Raw genomic sequence first — 21,921 nt, forward strand, 5'->3', positions numbered from 1 at the left:
AATCCATAAAATTCAGATCATTAGCCTATCAAGTGTTGAAAGTCCTATAATCTGATCCAAGAGACAGAAACACAAGCATCAGATATTAATTACTATGCATTTATTAATTTAAGGAATAGCACAATACAATGTAAATTATCATAATAGATTATACAGAAAATTTGAGGAATGATTATATCGATATTTAATTTCCATGTACTGTTTCTTTAGCCTTTAATAATGATTGAACATAATGTTATTGTTAGCAGTACTCCCCAGTAATTCCAGTATGTGGAAGAAAATCCCCAATCACCGCTTAAAATACATTATTTTGATTCTTTAAAAAAATTGATTCCTAAAAAATTGTAAAAGTATTATTCAGTAGCATAGTTTTCTAACATGAAGAGACAAGCATGAAGCAGAAATTAAGCAGTTAAAGTAATTAATTAATTATTTTTTTTAGCTGTCAATGTCAAACACTAACAATAATAGCAAGAAATCCCACTCTCAAGATGCAAATCATTACTGATTATTGATTAGGCAGCTGAAGACACAAATGCATTTAGTCTGGCTGGTGTAGCAGTTGCAGCACAGTTGTCAGCAGAGCAGCCAGGAATATGGATGTAGGGTGTTTTGCAAGCTCTGCTCCCCCACTTGTGATAGTAGCTAGAAATCAAAACCAGACACACAGACAGAAGCAGAATTGTATTATTTCCTTAACAGTTCTGGTGACATGGTTGAAAAATAAATAAGACATTACATTTTGTACCCCGCCAGTGGGTAAATTGGTCCCTTGTGTTGTCATGCTTGTGAATGAGAAAATAGAATGTGGTGCACCTGCACCCTCTTGTGGCTAAAGATAGTAAAGGGTGCAACTTACAATGCACAAGCAATGCGACCGCCGCTGCACAACAGATACTGTCTGTTTAGAGACCTGTGGCTCCTTGTGAACAACAGTTCTTTACGTTAACTTTCCATAAGCCAGTGCATAGTACTGAGATACAATTATAGCAAATATTTTGGCCTAAATCTAGAGACTATAAAGTCATTTTTACATGTTCTGTATAGCTTCTTCTATAGCACCAAATTTGATGTAAGGCAGACAGTTGTAGTATTTTTTCTCTTTGTTGAGGAGCGGTAGAGCTGCTCCAATCTCTAATTTTCTTATTGCAGATAATGCAAGTAGATCACTATTATTAGAAATACTGTGTAGGCTTAAAGCCTGCTGTCACTGAACACACACAAAAAGGTATGTGCTTCACCCCATGTTGGTGTCATAGTGCTGGCTGTACCTGATGCAGGAGCGGTTGTGCTGTTGTTCAAGCTGGATGGTGTAGAGGTCGGGGTGGTTCTGTTGGTGGTTAAGCCCAGACCAAGGATGTCCAGGTCTGACTGATACTGCCTGTTTATCCAGTCCTGAATCACGGTATCGTTCTCAAACACCTTCAGATCTTGTACCTGGTTACCCATGAGGCCTTGCACGTTGATCACGGTCAAATTCTGTGATTTCAAATGAAACAGTTATTGGTCTGACATATTTTTACACGTTGGACAATGAAAAAAAATTTAAAATATCATAGATTTAAAAGAAAGTTGCTTCATTTCTTTTCCTAGAGCCACTTTTGGTATAAACCTTTCATAAAATTTTTAAAATCCAGTACAGACAGAAATGGTTATCATGCTGAACCTCTGCAACCGACAGGCAGTTTGCCTTCTCTCAGGGTTGGCATACTTGGCCCAATACTCACAATAAAGTGCATCATACCCTTCACAGCTTCTTTTTGTACAGTACATACAGTTTGCTATTTTAACTAGAAAGGACTAATTATAGAAGATCACATACTGCACTTTGGGATACTAATAAAAGCCATCATCCTGCAGCCTGTGGTCATTTCAAAGACCTAACTACAGATGCCAAGATCTGTGACAAAAGTAAACTTTATGTTGTCAAACTATTCCTTGAAGTCTTGGCAAAAAGCATGCTAAAGCATCACCTCAGCTCAGTTGTAGTATTCACAATAAAACAACCAAATAGACTAAAACAAATGTCCTCACAGCGATCACGTTGGAATCCAGACTCCGTAAAGTGTCTATGTCCATGTTGATGGTCTGGGTTGACAACGCCACTACATCTGACAGAGATGCCCCACCTATCAGAGCAGAACGGAAAATAGGAAATTAGGAAGGAGTTTTATGAGAGATAGAGAAACAGCTGGAAAGACAGGTGCACTCTCACCTAGATAGGACTTCATTAAATTGTAGTAGGTGCTGGCACTGCTATTTTGTGAGCTGAAGGAAGTGTTACTGATTTCATACAGGACTTTCTTCTGCTCTGAGGAGCAGGACTCCACATTCAGAAGTTTGGCATTTCTGGCGAGATGGAAGAAGAAAGTTACATTGAATGTTAATTCTGGTCAGTGGTCATGTTTAGCCATCTTTGAACCACATGCTCGCACCCACCCGATAGCGTCTGCAGTGATGGTCTTCAGTGTACTGGCGTCTAATGAGCACAGGTTGGAGTCAATAGTGTTCAGCTCAGTGCTGCCCAGGGAGTTCCCAGAGGTATTCAGATACTTGGTGATGATTGCTTTGCTCTAAACAACATTAAAGAAAACACTTAAGTAAGCAAGCGTATACAGATATGGGTTTCTTTCATTATATTGTGCATCACACTGTTCAAACCTCTACATTATACCTTTGCTGCCTCCCATGTTCCATCATCAGCTTTCATGAGTGCTGCAAGGGTGTCAATGTTAGTGACGTTCCACTTGGCGATGTCATCGAGCGACGCCACACGAGACACTGAGCCGAGCAGCTGAACTTGCTCATCGGACACACCCGACGGGTATGCCTGGAAGAAAAGAGAAAGTGGAGAAGGACATGCTCAGTGTGTTGAAATATAAATCAACTCATGGACTAAAAAGAATTCCACCATAATTCTCTATCAGTGCTAAAATTACCTGGTTGAGTTTCTTCAGAATGACTTTCTGAAAGTCCTCGTCAACCACTTTCTCGCATACAGAGTAGAGGTTGTCCTTCAGAACAGGGACGTCCAGACAGAGGTCAAACTGCGTCTGGTCGTAGCCGAAGGGGAAGGAGGCGTCGCTAACTGTCACCGTAGTGATGTTGCCCACAGTGCAGCCTTGAGAATAAAAGCCCGATGAGAGAAGAGAGAAAAAAAAAAGTTCTCACTTATCCCATTCTATTAAACACACAGTTTTGTATACAGCATCAGCAGCTGCCATGGAAAAAAAACACACTACCCTCTCTGCATCTTTCTTCTTTACCTGCTCCCCGTGTTCCTCGTTTCATCTTGAGAGTGCTGATCTGTTTAAACAGCGCCCTGAGCTTCCTCTTCTTTGTCCTTGATTTCCTCAGTTTGGGCATAAAGGTCTTGAGGAAATTCTTCTTTGTTTTCTACAAAAAAAAATCCAGACATGGCTTTTGAACACAAAGTGGGGAACGGATATCAGGTGCCTCTTTAAAATCATGGTACTAAATGAATATTATTGGATGAATTAGTATCAAGAAGCACATACAGTTGGGAACTGGCTCCAGATGTTGCTTGTGAAATATAGGGGTAGGACCCCAAGGTTTTCCAGTGTTTGAATGTTCCAGGTGGTGACATTCCTGACAACAGAAGATAATATATTCATATCGTCTTGGTGGCATAGCGTGCAAAATAAAGTGCATGGGCATCAGAGATCTTGTATATAATGTCAATAAAACTAGGTTGTATTTGGCGTAGCTGAAGGACAAGGTTGGTGTTATACTTTTCATATCATATATAGTGTAGAATATACTGTATATCGGCAGTCTGAATTGCTCTGAATTTGATCTAATTCCTATACCTGTATTGTGTTTTCCCAGACAGCAGCAGCGTCTCCATGGCGGCCACCTGGCTGTCAGAGAAGTCCTTGCAGGCTTTGAGGTTTTCCAGAATGAGAGGATCAGCCTTCTCAATGTAAATGGGGTCTAGAGTGCAGGCCATGCTCCCCAGCACCTCCACGTTGTCCCTGCTCAGATCCACACCACTTATACCCTACAATTTCAAACGCAGCATTTTGTTGACAGTCAGACAGGTGACATACATAGGTACCAGTTAGACACATGTATATTTCTTTTTTAAGCCAGAATTTAATTTGTGTGTGTGTGTGTGTGTGTGTGTGTGTGTGTGTGTGTGTGTGTGTGTGTGTGTGTGTTTACACTTTTATATAAAAACTTATATGTGTATCTGCATATTTCTTGGTATATGCTCATCAATATGCTGACGCCATACAGTGGTGATTCAACTCATACCCATGTCATTAAGGTTTCAACACTGTTTGATTAACCCTTACCTACCCATGTTATTGCCTGTAAACCTTAACTTTAATGGCACTCACCAAGCAGGTTCTGGCTTCATTGAGCAGCAGTGAGTCCTTGTTCAAAACTTTGGAGGCCACAGAGAAGTCTGCCGCACCCACTGCGGAAAAGTAGGACCTGCAGTTGGCTCTCTCGATGTCTCTGTTGCTGTAATAAGGAGGGAAAACTCAGTAAGTAAATACATGCATTTTTTCCAAGCCGGAGGCACATCATGAGGTCAGGGCAATAAAATGCCTGGAGACTCACTTGAAGTAGAGAAGCATGTCTGAGGGATAATCTGTGAAGTTCTGGGAGAGGTTTCCACTGAGCAGGTTGTACATGCAAGTCAGCTGTGGACAATATGCAAAGCCACAGAATGATACTAACTGTTAGGAGTCCATAACACAACATACAGTTTTTGAAATTCTGACTCTGGTATTATATATTATATGAATAGTATAATATTAAAGGACCATAGACCATGAATTAAGTTTAGTTTTCAGGTAGATTTAATTTGAGTTTACCTGCGATTCCCTCAGCTCCACCTTGGCCCTGCTTCTCCTCGGCCTACAGGCACGGATCAGCTTCTTGATCCTGGCTGTTGTCATTTTCTGGACTGACGTGCACGTGAAGCCTTGCAGCACAGAAGGAGAGATCCTGTGGGGGGTAATGAATAAACCACAAAGAAACTGAATGTACAAAATCTAAAAAAATTATATAGTTACGGGTCACAGACTTTTTCACTTACTGCTCAACGTCAACATCTGTTTCAGCCAGTGCCCCAAAAAACATGGTGGCCTAGAAGAGCAGACGCAGCAATGTCAGCTAAAATTTCATGTATTCATTGCTTTACAACAACACTAAGTGAATTTTAAGTATTTCTTTAAACCACCTATTTCAATAGCTGGATAGGACTTTGGTAAGGTACAATAAAGATGATTTTAATTTCATTTCAGCTGATAAGAATTTAACTTGTCTTGGTTTCAATGAGGAGTCACACCGTGTGGAGAAAGAACTAACTAACATCTGGGCAAAACACTGAATAAATGTGATAATGGAACATCTGTGACACCACTTTGAATACATCTACATCCTCATCACTTCAAAAACGTTCCTCTATTCTGTGTGTTTAGCCACATACTGACCTGATCGCTCGTCCATTGCTTTTTATTAATCACACTGATGTTCGCAGTGTCCTCAGAGAATACCAGCAGGGATGGTTGGATCTCAGTTGCCATAGCATCGGGGACATTCATGACCACTTTGGCTGGACTTGAGTCCACAGAAATGATCTAGCACACAATTACACACAATTTTATGATCCTGGCATATAACACATTATAATAAAACTGATTGTGCCTTTTGAAAGTTTTTTGAAAGTTTTTTTGAAAGCAAATGGAGACAAAAGGCTGTATTTATCATCAACTACAAAAAAAGTAGTAAAAAAAAAGGTAATAACTGAAACACAGTTTTAGTCACCAAAATACTGCATTGTTGTTGTACTAGTTTTGACTGATGCTGAACTGTTGTTTTTGTATATTTTAATATTAATCTTAGATCAGCGATGTCCCCTGATGATACATGTTCACGTTTTTTAACATTATATAGTTTCTGACTCCTGATTCCCTGAGAAAAAAGTTTGTGAATAATACCCAACGAAGCACCAATGGAGAAACATGGCTGTAAAGTTGTGGTACAATCAGAAATTAACTCATTACCATTTTGATAAAGGTCTGTTGGACGACTGTCGGCGCTGCCAGCATGTTGGAAACAAAGGTGCTGCTCTTGGAGATTCTGAGTAGCCCAGAAGCCGGGACGTTTTCGATTGAGTCTGAAGGAACTCCAGCAACAAGTGTGCCGAGGGACTCCAGGGATTCACTGTTGATCTGTTAAATACATTTGCATTTATCAGAGAGATAAACAGCAGCATGCACAGCTCCAAATCTTAAACGCTGTACTGGGTACATGGTGCATGGTCGTGGTTAGGATCAAAACAAACAAAACATCAGCACTCAATAATAAGACTATTTATTTTTGAATGCCAGTGTTTTGTATGTTTTGTTTATTATCGAAGCGGCATATACAGTGTACTTCAGGCTCATTTTATATTCAACAAAATCATACTCAACCAAATACAGAATACTGTTAGGTGAAGTATTAAATCACATGATTATCAGCCACGTTACGTGGATGGTGAGGTCTTTACCTCGAAGCCTGAGGCAGTAATGGATTGGACGATTGCGGAGGCCTGCTCCTGGTTCCAGGTGCTGACAGAGCTCAGAGTAGACATAGAGGAAATCAGCACTGACGGGTTGGCCGATGTGATCTGGCTGCTGGTCAGTCCTGCGCTGGCATTGCCCAGAGAGGTGAGCGTCTCTGCTGTGATTGTCTGGATGTTTGATGCCAGAGCAGCAGATATCTATAGAATAAAGTTTTATACGTCAGAGGAAAAAAGTGAGGACAATCATGCAGAATATTTTTTGTTATTAGATTTTTTTCCAATGGCATCTAGAGTCTCAATACAACTATTCATACTGTACGTGTGCAACCACAAAACCCTGCTGATGCACCCACATACACTGCTAACATGCACCAACACAGCACTTCAGAAAAAGGAGCTGAGAGATATGAAGGCAGATATACTCCACTAGCTGCAGAGTTGAGTAGATATTCATATTAACAGATCCTCAGATCAGCATTTAAGTAGTGAGGAACATCTGTTGGCTGCCACATTCAAAGGTTTATAACAATGAATGGAATCAGTTTCTGGGATACATAAACAAGATGCCGTTTGGAAGTTGCAAATCTTAGACGTATTCCTCCTCTTCGGCATCTCTTCATCTGTGGTGCTGACACACCCATCTCATTCTTACGTTCCTGGGGACTCATTACAGTCTCCTAACTAACTAACTACTCAGACACTGTAAAGCTGCTCAGCAGACCATGAAATTCAAAGCTGAACACATCATAGAGCTTAAAATCTTCAACCCAGCCTGTCACAAAATACACTGAAATTGTCTACAGTAAAAATTAACTCTGTGGTGCACTGGCCCAAAGGATGTTGCATATCCTTAGTCCTTTTCAACAGTATTTCAAAACCAAAGGTTCAAATGCCAAGCTCTGTGATGAGATTTGTGTGTGTTTTATCCATTAAAAAGGATTAAAGCATTAAAAAAGTTAAACTCTGAAACAATTGGAGATGGTACCTCAGCATCCATTGTTCCATTGCAGAGTGTATTCAGCACATTTAAGATGAGGATGGTGTCCTTTTCATTCATAGAAGAATATGCTGAGCTCGGGACCTCAGGTGAGCAAAGGAAAAAGCCTGGAAGCCTAGAAAAGTGGCACAATTCTCAACCCCATGTAAACATCCACCCACTTAACTAAACATATGATATCTATGCTAGAATTAAGTATATTTGTTATTTTACTCACTTCAGAGGGTTGAAGGTTGGGTTGAATTCAAAAAGCTGTGAGATATAGTAGTTGGTCACATTTTCTGGGATTGCTGTGTTGTTAAAGAGCTCTAGGTTGGCTTGGTCCACCAAGAAGACTTCCATCTTCAAAAATAAAGAAACAAGTAGGTTAAAATGAAAAGAAATGGCATTAAAAATGGCTTTTATTTTCTCAGTCTTCACTATAATAAATTAATTAAATGAAAATAGATTTAAAAACAACAGATTTTGATTGTGAAAGCTATGCTAACAACAATTAACAATTTCTATATTTTGTTCTTGTTTAAGCATAAACAATAAAATATATAGAACTGATATCAGGACATACTTGACTGGTGGAGACGAAGGAGGTGAGATCATCCAGAGTAATAAATGTCACAAAGCTGCCGATGTAATTGGCAAACCAGGCGGTAGAATTGAGTTCTGCATCACTGGCATCGTAGCATCTGGCTTCAGAGCCTATGGACGCAGGGAAAAACCAAAACCTTGTGGTCAAATAACCTAATGTAACACCAATCATCTCTTTCTACGATGTATGATGGCTCAAATATTTAAAGACCAGTAGTGTTGACACTGGAGTAACAGTCCACAGCCACTCCAGCAGCTCTGCAAAGCGGTGCTTCCAGCTAAATGCTAATGTCAGCGACAATACTAACATGCCGATGTGTAGCATGTATAATGCTATAATGGTAAAAATATAATTCCTTGAATTTTAACAAAACATTCATCGTACATTGTACGTTTGCTCAGGAATGCATCTTACCAGTTCTCAAGTAGGTCCTGATGGTGGTGTACACATCAGCACGTCCAAACCCAGAGCTGTTGTATGTGAAGTTATTTCCCATAACAGAGACGCTATATAAAGGAAAAAAATAAGTAAAACTGTGTATCATGTAATCCACCAGTGATATTCCTGTTGTCACTGCACTTCCTGACACTTACAGCTTCTGGAAGGCCAGACATGAAGCATTCTGCACTTCGTTGGAGCTGATGAGGCTCCTGCTAAGGAATCTGATATAGTTCTTCAACCGTAGGTTGAACCAGGCATCAACCTCGGATCTGTTGTTGCTGCTCAGTGCCAGAGGCCAAACACAAGGGAGGATCACCTTCCTCACCTCATCTGGAACATCCTCCTATTGGCACACACGTGGATGTACATGTTTAACTTGAGACAGTTGTAAAATCTGTGATTTTAGACTGATGATCAAATGATGTGCTGAGAGCATATTGTGTGCATATCATGACAAAATTACCACTCGAATGCTATCATTATAAACATGTCTCATCAGTCATAATGTATGTTGTGTGGTGACATCCAGAAGAGGTACATACTGTTTCTAGGAAGGCAGGAGTGCTGTTGTAGTTGTTGAAGATGACACAGATGTCAGAGTCGTTACCGATCACATTGGGCTGATTGAGGAACTGACGCAGCTCTGAGGTGCTGATGGTATTCAGGAGCTGAAAGAAGAAAAACAGTTGGATACCTTGAAAAGTTACAGTATTTAGAAGAATATATTGGGATTACTGCTGGAACAGCACAACATCCATCAGCATTTGCATTACAACTGTCACCAGGTGGTAACTCTCGCTAATAGATACTGTGTTAACCCTCCTGTGCAAAGTCAGTGTCAGTACTTCACCCTCTGCAACTGTGTGGGAATATTTCAAGGTTTTAAGTAAGTTCTGTTATATATTACCTCTGACTCGCGTGCCTGTGGCAGAAGAGACGTGAACGTGAACAAATCTGGAAAGCCAAAGCTGAGGAAAGTGTTTCTCAGATAGACGTAGAAGCTTCCACCATCGTAACACTTGAGGGCCGGTGGGCCTGTTTCAAACACAAATGAAATCACTGTGCGCACCTGATACACAACAACATCAATTATAATAGTGCACATATTTTCAGAGAAAAAAATACACTGAAATACATAATCACTTCACAAACAAATAGATGTGTATCTCTCGCACACACCTTGGAGGAAGAGGAGGGTGCTTTGGTAGATCTCCCTTTGGGTGTTGCTGCTGAGTGTCAAATTTAGTGTGTCCAGCAATGTAATCCTAAATTCAGATAAATATTAGTCTCAGCCAATTCAAAAATACACATCATCACAATGATCATGACCATCACTGCAGAAATTCTTACATCTCTCGGCTGCTGTTACAACTCCTGCTCGTCCCGATGTCAAACAAAGGTGTCACCAGGCTGGGAGACAGATTAACCAGGAGAGGGCTCAGTCGCGCCCTGAGCCACAGCAGGAACTCTGTGTCGCTGATAGCGACAGAGGACAGATTCCCCCTGTCAAAGACCTCCTGGAGGAGAGCAGATTTCACCTCTTCTGTGTAGTTGGCCTGGTTGATCTGGGGGAATTTGACACAGTATTAAGTTTGATAAGAATTGATAAGAGTTTGATCTATGAAAGTAAAAAATGTTATTTATCATGTTACCATTTATCAACTCAGTATCACGCCAAAGCATGTAATACACCCACCGGTCTGCACTGGGCCACCATGACTGGGCTTTTTCTGTTTAGGTTTGAAAACATCAACTTCTCATTCGGCAGTCAAGTTAGCACTAATAAATACGCAACGTCTGGTTATACTTTCAAAAAAAAGCTTTTTAAATAAAACATTTCAGGTGATGGTCGCAGTTTTGGTTAGGTTTAGGCACAAGAACTACTTGGTTAGGTTCAGGAAAAGATCATAAAATGATGAACACAGACAGTGCTGTCCCCGACTCTACCCAACATTTGTCCGTCAGACTGCATTGGTCTTAGCTAGGTGTACTGAATAAACTGGCATTTCAGGGCATATGATGTTGCATAAAGAGCACATTTCAATTTCCATGGGATTTTAAAGTCACTATCTTAGGCTATACTATAGCATCATGTATTGTTGTACAATGAGACAGTCCTAGTTAACATTTCTAGTGTTATTCTTGATAATACAACCACTAGAGAACATCAAAGTAAGGATTTTTTTTTTTTTAATCCTTCAGATAGTGTTTAGGTATGAGTGCAACAAGCATGTTAGTATTACTGTGCAAAAAAGAAAGTGTAGTCTATGTACATGTTTACCTCAATGGCTGGTGAGACTGTGTCAAAGAAGGCACCAAAGTCATCAGGGTTGATGACTTTCATTACTTTTTTCACATCTTGTGCCCCTGTTAGCTGTGAGGGAGTTGCTGCGAGCTGGGCCAGCTGACTGACAGTGAGAAGATCTGCAACCTCCACCTAAAAGTGAAAAACAGCAATTCAGTAAGTGAATGCTGACAGTGAAATCTATTATTTCATGCAGTTGTATGCTTAGGTTAACCGTTGGACTTGGATAAAATATTTATTTGCCTTATAGGAACAAAGGCAAGTAATGTCATTATTTCCTGTAAGTTTCACCCTTTACTCCCATTTATTCCCACCTTTATTTTTGCATGTAATGTTTGGCTAATCCTTAGTGAAAGCAACTTAACCACTGTTTGTCTTAACGCCTGCTCTCACTTCAATTAATCACGATGTGTAGGGTGATATGGCAGCAGAACATACTTGTCTTTATTGCAATTTGTGCATTACCATTTGAAAGAACTAAAAGGCAACACTTACTCCATTGAAATTGTTCTTCAAGGTCACAAAATCTTCGTAGGAGGCATGCACACGGAATCGACCAAAGTTGTCTTCCAGCCAATCTCTGTCATCATTTACAGATTCAATGCAGGAGAGACCTGGGAATCAAAATGTCTGTAAATTGTACATTCCATGCAAAAAAAGCAATGTGGATTTATACACACTCACAGCAAGGAATAACTGTAAATATAGTGTTATACTATGATGCTATTCAAGCTACCTGAGGAGGAATTTGTCTTAAAATAGTCCATGGTGAAGGTGAAAACCTGTTGGGTCTGTGCCATGGAGAGTTGATTGAAAATATTGTCGCACCCCTTTACACTGTGAAGACAATCACAAATTCACCAAAATGTGAAATAGAGTGTTTCTATTCTCTATTTACATTCTCTTTTAACACTGCTGGTCAATATAATAAGGAAGAAGATAGAGTTATCACTCACATCTCTTTATAGGAGTCACAGCTGATATTTCTTGGAATCATTTCAAATGTGCTTGACTCAATGCTTGGGAGGAACAGAGGGAGGTAGACCTGGAACCACAACCTAAATCCCTCAGCATCCAGCATGGATAATTTTGGTCCAAGTGCCGTAAGTGTCAGATTTAGGATGGTGTCACGCACTCTTGGGTTGATGGTTGTCAGGTTTTGCTAGAACAAAATAAATTTGTCAGGTTGATTTTCGATTTTGTGAAAAAACTCAATAAGCTAAATATGATGAAAATACTCACCTCTGCAGCACCACTAACAAATTCATCAAAGAAAGTGCCAAGGTCTTCCATACGGGATGACGCACTAAGTTCTGCGAATACAAGTCTCACAAGGGTTTCATTTGACAGGTTGTTTGGTTCGAGAAGCAATTCAGCTTTTTGTCTTGAAGAAAGAGAGCCCAGAACTGTCACCTAAGAGAGGGATATAAGACAAGAAACATAGGTTTAAAAATTCAGTTTTAACAAAATCTGTCATTACTCTTTGTAACCCTGTGAATCCAAGCAGAGCCCTCTGTTGGGGTTGAACAGTCTTGACAACGTATCCTCACAGATCCACACACAGACAATTGCTGATAAATACCACTCAGGAATCAGCCAACCTTGGAAAGGAGTTAGTGAGGAGTCCACAGATCACACCATTTGCATTGAAAAGACCCTGGACAACCACAGTCTCAGAGCCGTTTTCAGCGAAAATTTTCCAGGAACTATAGAACCAGGAGACCTATGCTTAAGACCAAAGAACCGAAGGACCGAAAAGTCTCCTTTGTGCAGTGTTTCCACATTTTAAGCACCATTAGGAGCAGGCTAATTAGACCCAGCAGTGAAATTCAATTCTCAAATAAGAGAAAACAACAAACAGTTATGCTCTCATTCTTTACATTGACTGTTTTGTGACTCTGATGTTGGTGTTGGAGGGAATTAATTAACAAAAAGGACGCATGCAAAATTGGCAAAGGAGATTAAAACTTTCAAAACTCGAGCGTTTAAAAGTTATTTGTATCGGCTCAAAAATATAACCACGATAAAACAAGATTTGTTACTCTTGTCCACTCACTTTGTTCTCTCATAGCCGATCTCTCTTTTACATTCAATTGCTTGCTCAATGTCCTCTCTCACATACTTACTGGTGCTCACAGCTTTTGCAGAAATGCTCAAGCTAAACTAGTTGGGAAGTGGCAATACACAGACTTTTATCTCTGATCTTAAAAGTAATACTACTTGAGCCAACACAATTGTATTAAAGAGGGAAGGCAAATGCTAAAATATCTGTTTTCTTTGTGTTTCACCAAAATCAAAATTCACCAATCAAATAAGCATTCATTACAGGAACAGAAATTTTCTACAAATTATACATGTAGACTTGTGTTGTCAAGAAAGACTGGCAGTGAAATGGATGACTTACCACAGAGAGGTTGAAGGCTTTGAGGTCAGAGTATGAAGCATATTGGGAAAACGGACCCAAGTTTGCTTCAAGCCATTCCACGTCACTCTGACTTGCCTGCCTGCAAGCTGAGCCACATAGATGGACGTTAGCATACGCAACATGTAGCGAGCATTAGTCCTCATTGACACACACGGAACAAATCAAGTGCCAGTTGTCTTCTCGGCGGCATTTCAGCATATTCTTTTACAATTTCAAGCTCATGGACTAGCTCACACCAGCAACCACATGCCGCAGTCTTACTGTGCCAGCCTTACCTCTCTCCTCATCGAAGGCACTGGCCAAGTTTTTCAGGAAGTCCAGCAGAGTATCTGTGATTTCTTGACGTCTCTGCGACGTCATCGCAGGGAATGCTTTGGCCATCCCACTCACGCTGCAAAGAGCCAAAAGAAACATTCTTACGCAGTCCCTCATTACCACTGTGTACTTTGGTCCAATCCAGTCTTGCTTGTTCATGAAACGCTACTCACACGACACGGTAGTTAGTGCAGCTCATGTTTGAGGTTGCACTCTCCAGCATCATTGCATTGAAACTTGGGAGGACAGGAACCAGTGTCAGATGGAACCAAAGAAACCAGTCGTCTTCTGTGAAGCTCGGGAAATGGGGCGCGATGATGGTGAAGGTCCTATTCATTACACGATCTCTCACAACAGGTTGTAAATCGGGGACCTGTCAAATTATGACATGAGAAGACTTCAAGACCACACAGGTTACATGTTGCTTGTATGCCATACAGGAGGCTAGGAAGAATGTTACAAAAGATTAGATATGGATGGGTCCCCTTCAACTAAGAGGTTTAGATACATTCATAAGTACTGAGCGTGCTCGTTTAAAAGACAAAGACTATCCATCTTCACCTGGTGTAAAAGAGCAGCCTACCTGTTCATCTGCTGTCAGCCCTGTCAGGAATTCATTCACATTTTCCAGAGCATTGCCCTCCTCAAGTTGCTCAAACACACGGTCGATTTGGTCTGTGTCATTGGAGGCCTCTGAGCTGAGTGCGAACTGTGCCATCTGAGTAGGAGTGAGCAATGACAAGGCTTCGGCCTACGAGAAGGAATCAATATGGAATCAGTGAGCGGCAATTGTAACCCCAGAGGCAAGACATTTCAGTTTGGGAGAAGAATACTACAACTGCAGTTGCCACTTACACTTGAGAAGTTGGGATTGAGCGCTTGCAAGTCCTGCAGGGTTGCAAAACCAGAGAAGCTGTCAAGGTTTGCCTGTAGCCACTCTATACTACCTCCGCTAAATGAGACACAGCCAGGATCTGTGACAAAGACAGAAACAAAGACATTGGCAGGTTTTGACCACCGTGGTGAATCAAGCCTTAACCAAATTGAGCTTGAGCCCCTGCCTTTACCCGATGAGTCATTTCTTGAAAGGAATGGTTTGATGAAATGGGTGAAGACAGCTTGCTGACTTTCTCTGTCCATGGAAGGCCTTTGGCTGCTGAATGCCTGGATGCTAAAATTGGAGAGAAGGCTTTTAACATCCAAACTGTTGGAAAACTGCAGGCTCCTCTAGAATCTTTATCACAGTGGAGCAATATATCACATATCTACTTACACAATCTGGTACGTCTGGCAGCTGAAGTCCTTGGTGCTAAGGCAGAAGAGGAAGTTGGTTGACGAAGAGGCCAAAAACGGACCAATCCTTGTCTGGAACCAGCTGCTGACAAAGTCAACACTCTGCAGTTGTGCCTGACTGACGTTGTCAAAAACCACCTCACCAAGAGCCTCAAGAGCATGTGACAGGGTTGGGTTGCTGTTGTTGGGGGCCTAGAATTGGAAGAATCATTTTGGTCTTGCACGGGATTCACACAAGGAAATGGCAAGTTTATGAAATTGTGGGATTGGATTTACCGTGTTGGCGAATGTCACAAGAGCCTGGTCTAGTTCAGGAGTAGTTTTTTGGAAGAGAAGCTTCCAGACCTCTACCGGGGGTGCCCTTTGGCTTTCCAGCGAGCACGTCAGCAGTGTGGCCAAGTTGCTGGATGTGAGGTGTCTTGCCTTGCATAGAATTAAACAAGAAATAAGGCAACGACTCTCCGAGCATGTGGAGATTTGTCTCAGGACGCTAATGCAGCAAAATCCAAATCTTTCTCTGCGATACACAGCTTACATAAGTCAATCTTACCGAGGAACAGGCATGCTCAGTGATGGTAAAATTGCACAGAGCTTCAGAGGGACTGTCAATGTCCAGGGTTTGTTCGAGCTGTGATCTGAGGATAACACGAGAAAGAAAATCATTGTCACCTTATTTGGACTGTGTAAAAGAATTTTACCTATGCAAATTCAGCACTGGATGTAACAGTAATTCACCTACCCATTGATTCCAGCGCAGATGAGGTACTCTGGGGAAAGACAATATTCGTGTATGAGGTTTTGCACCTTCAGAATGCCATTTTGTCATCAAAGTTGAAATGTCTGGCATTTCACAGACTTACCATCAACCGGGGTCTGCTTGCACTGGAGACGAGCAAAGCATGATTGTTAGTCTAGCGGCACAAGCTATTGAATTTAAAATACTTCAAAGTGGTCTCTTTAAGGAAATTCATTTCACAAATTTGTGTCTTGTGAAGTCTGATCAAATATTGTATCATCCATGTCATACAGCAATAGAAATGAACTCACCCTGAAGGAATATGGAACTGAGCAACCTGTTTGGGAGAAAATCGAAATGAATGCATGGCATCAATACAGCTTTCATCGCAGTCGTGGAAGTTGGCTTTTCTGAAAAAGTTTGTCGGCAGAACGTTTTGCCACGTACGTGCGAATGTCTCCTTCAATGACTCCATGCTCCATCTCACACTGTGTGAAAGGTGCAGCGGCAGGGATGTCAAACTTTGCCGAAGACCAGTGATTCTGAAGGAAGAAAACAAAAATCATTGTGACTTGTCTGGTGCCACAGTTTGACACTGTGCAACCCCAAAATGTCCAACTGCGGACTTCAAAAATCTCATCTCTTACATAGCTGCGTAGGATCGACAGCTGATGTCACTGGGAATCACCACCAAACTGCCAGGATGGATGCTCGCCATCACAGGAGCCAAATTGTCCTGGAACCACAACTCATAGTCTTCAGGCTGAAATCCTACAAGTTTGGGAGCAAGGGCTGTCAAGGTCAGGTTCAAGATGGTGTCTCGGACCCCTGGATTTGTGATAACGGTGATGTTTCTCTGGAAAATAAAAGGATTCATGTTTCAGTTCAGGGGGGCGTTTTATCCTCCTGCAGTCGTTTTAGGAATGAAAGCGAGCTTGGTGACATGTCCTTGTACTTCACTGCATCGGGGACAAGACTCAAGGCATCACTGGTGGCATTTCATTCATGAGGAATATCAGAAATGCATCATTCTGAGTCAGAGCTTGGCCCCTTGCTAGCTTCTGCAAAAATTCATTGAGCCCAGTACAAGTTTCACCTGGCCTGTTGTCAGCCATCTTTGTGTGAATCAATGTTATCCTTAGAGTTAAGCAGTCACCTGATGGCAGATGTTTGCAAAAGCCTGGAAAAACTGATCGAGCTGTTCATCATCAGGGGACTCTGTCAAGCCTGCAAACACCTCCCTTACGATGGCCTCATCCTCAGAAGCGCGGCTGTTTGGATCAAGGATCAGCTCAGCCTTCTGGATTGGTGAGAGGGAGTCCACAATTGCCACCTGATGACACAAACAAAGAGGATGTATTTACTGTTTGTCCCTTTGATGAGGCAAAACCAGCCCTGTGGGCAGAACATCCTGGATCTGGATATTGTGCTGCTGTTTTCAAGCAAGACTGGCAGTGAAATGGATGACTTACCTCAGAGAGGTTGAAGGCTCTGAGGTCAGAGTATGGAGCGTATTGGGAAAACGGACCCAAGTTTGCTTCAAGCCATTCCACGTCACTCTGACTTGCCTGCCTGCAAGCTGAGCCACATAGATGGACGTTAGCATACGCAACATGTAGCGAGCATTAGTCCTCATTGACACACACGGAACAAATCAAGTGCCAGTTGTCTTCTCGGCGGCATTTCAGCATATTCTTTTACAATTTCAAGCTCATGGACTAGCTCACACCAGCAACCACATGCCGCAGTCTTACTGTGCCAGCCTTACCTCTCTCCTCATCGAAGGCACTGGCCAAGTTTTTCAGGAAGTCCAGCAGAGTATCTGTGATTTCTTGTCGTCTCTGCGACGTCATCGCAGGGAATGCTTTGGCCATCCCACTCACGCTGCAAAGAGCCAAAAGAAACATTCTTACGCAGTCCCTCATTACCACTGTGTACTTTGGTCCAATCCAGTCTTGCTTGTTCATGAAACGCTACTCACACGACATGGTAGTTAGTGCAGCTCATGTTTGAGGTTGCACTCTCCAGCATCATTGCATTGAAACTTGGGAGGACAGGAACCAGTGTCAGATGGAACCAAAGAAACCAGTCGTCTTCTGTGAAGCTCGGGAAATGGGGCGCGATGATGGTGAAGGTCCTATTCATTACACGATCTCTCACAACAGGTTGTAAATCGGGGACCTGTCAAATTATGACATGAGAAGACTTCAAGACCACACAGGTTACATGTTGCTTGTATGCCATACAGGAGGCTAGGAAGAATGTTACAAAAGATTAGATATGGATGGGTCCCCTTCAACTAAGAGGTTTAGATACATTCATAAGTACTGAGCGTGCTCGTTTAAAAGACAAAGACTATCCATCTTCACCTGGTGTAAAAGAGCAGCCTACCTGTTCATCTGCTGTCAGCCCTGTCAGGAATTCATTCACATTTTCCAGAGCATTGCCCTCCTCAAGTTGCTCAAACACACGGTCGATTTGGTCTGTGTCATTGGAGGCCTCTGAGCTGAGTGCGAACTGTGCCATCTGAGTAGGAGTGAGCAATGACAAGGCTTCGGCCTACGAGAGGGAATCAATATGGAATCAGTGAGCGGCAATTGTAACCCCAGAGGCAAGACATTTCAGTTTGGGAGAAGAATACTACAACTGCAGTTGCCACTTACACTTGAGAAGTTGGGATTGAGCGCTTGCAAGTCCTGCAGGGTTGCAAAACCAGAGAAGCTGTCAAGGTTTGCCTGTAGCCACTCTATACTACCTCCGCTAAATGAGACACAGCCAGGATCTGTGACAAAGACAGAAACAAAGACATTGGCAGGTTTTGACCACCGTGGTGAATCAAGCCTTAACCAAATTGAGCTTGAGCCCCTGCCTTTACCCGATGAGTCATTTCTTGAAAGGAATGGTTTGATGAAATGGGTGAAGACAGCCTGCTGACTTTCTCTGTCCATGGAAGGCCTTTGGCTGCTGAATGCCTGGATGCTAAAATTGGAGAGAAGGCTTTTAACATCCAAACTGTTGGAAAACTGCAGGCTCCTCTAGAATCTTTATCACAGTGGAGCAATATATCACATATCTACTTACACAATCTGGTACGTCTGGCAGCTGAAGTCCTTGGTGCTAAGGCAGAAGAGGAAGTTGGTTGACGAAGAGGCCAAAAACGGACCAATCCTTGTCTGGAACCAGCTGCTGACAAAGTCAACACTCTGCAGTTGTGCCTGACTGACGTTGTCAAAAACCACCTCTCCAAGAGCCTCAAGAGCATGTGACAGGGTTGGGTTGCTGTTGTTGGGGGCCTAGAATTGGAAGAATCATTTTGGTCTTGCACGGGATTCACACAAGGAAATGGCAAGTTTATGAAATTGTGGGATTGGATTTACCGTGTTGGCGAATGTCACAAGAGCCTGGTCTAGTTCAGGAGTAGTTTTTTGGAAGAGAAGCTTCCAGACCTCTACCGGGGGTGCCCTTTGGCTTTCCAGCGAGCACGTCAGCAGTGTGGCCAAGTTGCTGGATGTGAGGTGTCTTGCCTTGCATAGAATTACACAAGAAATAAAGCAACGACTCTCCGAGCATGTTGAGATTTGTCTCAGGACGCTAATGCAGCAAAATCCAAATCTTTCTCTGTGATTCACAGCTTACATAAGTCAATCTTACCGAGGAACAGGCATGCTCAGTGATGGTAAAATTGCACAGAGCTTCAGAGGGACTGTCAATGTCCAGGGTTTGTTCGAGCTGTGATCTGAGGATAACACGAGAAAGAAAATCATTGTCACCTTATTTGGACTGTGTAAAAGAATTTTACCTATGCAAATTCAGCACTGGATGTAACAGTAATTCACCTACCCATTGATTCCAGCGCAGATGAGGTACTCTGGGGAAAGACAATATTCGTGTATGAGGTTTTGCACCTTCAGAATGCCATTTTGTCATCAAAGTTGAAATGTCTGGCATTTCACAGACTTACCATTAACCGGGGTCTGCTTGCACTGGAGACGAGCAAAACATGATTGTTAGTCTAGCGGGACAAGCTATTGAATTTAAAATACTTCAAAGGGGTCTCTTTCACAAATTCATTTCACAAATTTGTGTCTTGTGAAGTCTGATCAAATATTGTATCATCCATGTCATACAGCAATAGAAATGAACTCACCCTGAAGGAATATGGAACTGAGCAACCTGTTTGGGAGAAAATCGAAATGAATGCATGGCATCAATACAGCTTTCATCACAGTCGTGGAAGTTGGCTTTTCTGAAAAAGTTTGTAGGCAGAACGTTTGGCACGTACGTGTGAATGTCTCCTTCAATGACTCCATGCTCCATCTCACACTGTGTGAAAGGTGCAGCGGCAGGGATGTCAAACTTTGCCGAAGACCAGTGATTCTGAAGGAAGAAAACAAAAATCATTGTGACTTGTCTGGTGCCACAGTTTGACACTGTGCAACCCCAAAATGTCCAACTGCGGACTTCAAAAATCTCATCTCTTACATAGCTGCGTAGGATCGACAGCTGATGTCACTGGGAATCACCACCAAACTGCCAGGATGGATGCTCGCCATCACAGGAGCCAAATTGTCCTGGAACCACAACTCATAGTCTTCAGGCTGAAATCCTACAAGTTTGGGAGCAAGGGCTGTCAAGGTCAGGTTCAAGATGGTGTCTCGGACCCCTGGATTTGTGATAACGGTGATGTTTCTCTGGAAAATAAAAAGATTCATGTTTCAGTTCAGGGGGGCGTTTTACCCTCCTGCAGTCGTTTTAACATATCTTTGTAGTTATGCGCATCAGGGGCATGACTCAAAATTCATTGTGCCCAGATTACAAGCTTCACCTGACCCTTTGTCAGCCATCTTTGTGTGAATATATGTTAGACTTAGAGTTCAGCAGTCACCTGCTTGCAGATGTTTGTAAAAGCCTCGAAAAACTTGTCAAGCTGTTCATCATCAGGGGCCTCTGTCAAGCTTGCAAACACCTCCCTTACGATGGCCTCATCCTCAGTGTCTGGGTCCAGGATCAGCTCAGCCTTTTGGTTTGGTGATAGTTGTTCCAAGGCCTCTATCTATAACAATATAATTTTTTCCCACTCAGACAAATTCAGTACAAACACTTTGTGTGTTTATCTACAGTAATTTGTTCCTTACTGCGTTGAAATTGGTGTTCATTTCTTCAAGGTCCTGTAGACTTGCAAAGATTGAGAAACTTCCAAGGTTTCTCTCCAGCCATTCCGCACTTCCATTCACATTTTGTGTGCATCCTGGCTCTGTAAATTATTATTTTTTTTAATTCAAGATTTAAAGATTTAACACAACAAACAATCTTATGCCAGCAAAGTCACTTTTGACTACTATTGCTTATGTTCCTTCTATTTTTGATATTCTTGATCAGGAACTATTAATGCAGATACAATTGTAGTTATTCATTTTCATTGTTGTTATGATTTTCTTTATTTATACCTGATGTTTTATATATCTACATATATGATTAATTCTCTCCTACACAATGAGCACATATTCTTTTCCTTTTACCTGGAACGTTCTTTCTTGATAGGTAGACATGAATGAAGTGTGTATAGATTAGTTTCTTCTCCATTCCCTCAGAAGTCTCCAGTTCATCATTCAATGCCTTAGTCCTTGAAAATGAATTTGGAATTTTCATTATTCTTTCTCTAACAACAAAAAATCTTCATAATTACTCAGACAGACAGAAACAATTTCAAAAATGTGTATATAAACATTTTTAATAACCTGGGTGGTTTATTATACTATTATTATACACCTTTCCCTCCTATTCCAATCAAAGATATACAGGCTTTTCCTCATTTCTATGCACTGAACTGTCTCAGAACCTGGTCCCACTATCACATGGATCATGGAATGAAACCAGCACATTCCAGATATTGCTCATATTGAGAAGAACATCAACATATTCTCAAATGTACAAATGTACAGGGCGTACAGTTGGAGCCTTTTGAAATGTTATGTTATTATTCTCTGTGAAGTTCCCATCAGCACCTCGCGCCGTCAGAGTTCTACAGGGGTTTGGATAAGCTCATGCGCCATGCCAAAAGGATGCTCAGTTTATCTACATACATTGCATTTATACACATGAGCACACATTTTCTCTTATGACACCAATCAAGAGCAGAATGAGGTCCAAAATTATTGGCAGTCACCTCTGTGACGTGCTGTGAATCTCCATTCCTCAACATTTACACCTGACGTGACAGCAATTCTTCAGTCCAGTCCAAGGCTCAGCATCACTGTTCTCATTTGGAGTGATACTTAC

The 21,921-nt window shown here is 41.7% G+C and overlaps 1 protein-coding gene and 2 long non-coding RNA genes across 3 annotated transcripts; all 3 read right to left on the minus strand.

Moving 5' to 3' along the window:
* Positions 1 to 92: 92 nt before the first annotated feature.
* On the minus strand, positions 93 to 18,563 carry LOC121618410. Its single transcript, XM_041953906.1, has 52 exons — positions 18,518 to 18,563; positions 18,306 to 18,424; positions 18,034 to 18,201; positions 17,624 to 17,823; positions 17,411 to 17,526; positions 17,115 to 17,221; positions 16,799 to 16,975; positions 16,290 to 16,498; positions 16,090 to 16,184; positions 15,954 to 15,979; positions 15,767 to 15,788; positions 15,646 to 15,673; positions 15,457 to 15,541; positions 15,183 to 15,329; positions 14,887 to 15,098; positions 14,681 to 14,784; positions 14,469 to 14,587; positions 14,197 to 14,364; positions 13,787 to 13,986; positions 13,574 to 13,689; positions 13,278 to 13,384; positions 12,116 to 12,286; positions 11,830 to 12,035; positions 11,610 to 11,710; positions 11,369 to 11,487; positions 10,850 to 11,005; positions 9,919 to 10,133; positions 9,748 to 9,833; positions 9,476 to 9,603; positions 9,111 to 9,236; positions 8,721 to 8,911; positions 8,542 to 8,633; positions 8,107 to 8,237; positions 7,759 to 7,883; positions 7,530 to 7,656; positions 6,530 to 6,742; positions 6,042 to 6,209; positions 5,469 to 5,615; positions 5,072 to 5,121; positions 4,848 to 4,980; positions 4,591 to 4,673; positions 4,365 to 4,491; positions 3,831 to 4,021; positions 3,519 to 3,609; positions 3,267 to 3,396; positions 2,940 to 3,121; positions 2,675 to 2,830; positions 2,440 to 2,573; positions 2,216 to 2,349; positions 2,035 to 2,129; positions 1,272 to 1,479; positions 93 to 645 (listed from the first exon to the last, which is right to left on the minus strand). Exons 3-52 carry the CDS (start codon positions 18,166 to 18,168, stop codon positions 542 to 544), a joined length of 6,693 nt encoding a protein of 2,230 aa, XP_041809840.1. The 5' UTR covers positions 18,169 to 18,201; positions 18,306 to 18,424; positions 18,518 to 18,563; the 3' UTR covers positions 93 to 541.
* An 8-nt stretch (positions 18,564 to 18,571) lies between these two features.
* LOC121618411 lies at positions 18,572 to 19,511 on the minus strand. Its single transcript, XR_006007440.1, has 5 exons — positions 19,483 to 19,511; positions 19,294 to 19,378; positions 19,020 to 19,166; positions 18,724 to 18,935; positions 18,572 to 18,621 (listed from the first exon to the last, which is right to left on the minus strand). It is a non-coding gene; the product is annotated as an uncharacterized LOC121618411 (long non-coding RNA).
* Positions 19,512 to 19,603: 92 nt separating this feature from the next.
* On the minus strand, positions 19,604 to 20,319 carry LOC121618970. Its single transcript, XR_006007456.1, has 4 exons — positions 20,125 to 20,319; positions 19,925 to 20,019; positions 19,790 to 19,815; positions 19,604 to 19,625 (listed from the first exon to the last, which is right to left on the minus strand). It is a non-coding gene; the product is annotated as an uncharacterized LOC121618970 (long non-coding RNA).
* Between the last annotated feature and the right edge of the window lie 1,602 nt (positions 20,320 to 21,921).

This window comes from Chelmon rostratus, chromosome 15, assembly GCF_017976325.1.
Source record: "Chelmon rostratus isolate fCheRos1 chromosome 15, fCheRos1.pri, whole genome shotgun sequence".
In the NCBI taxonomy this organism is placed as follows: Eukaryota; Metazoa; Chordata; class Actinopteri; order Chaetodontiformes; family Chaetodontidae; genus Chelmon; species Chelmon rostratus.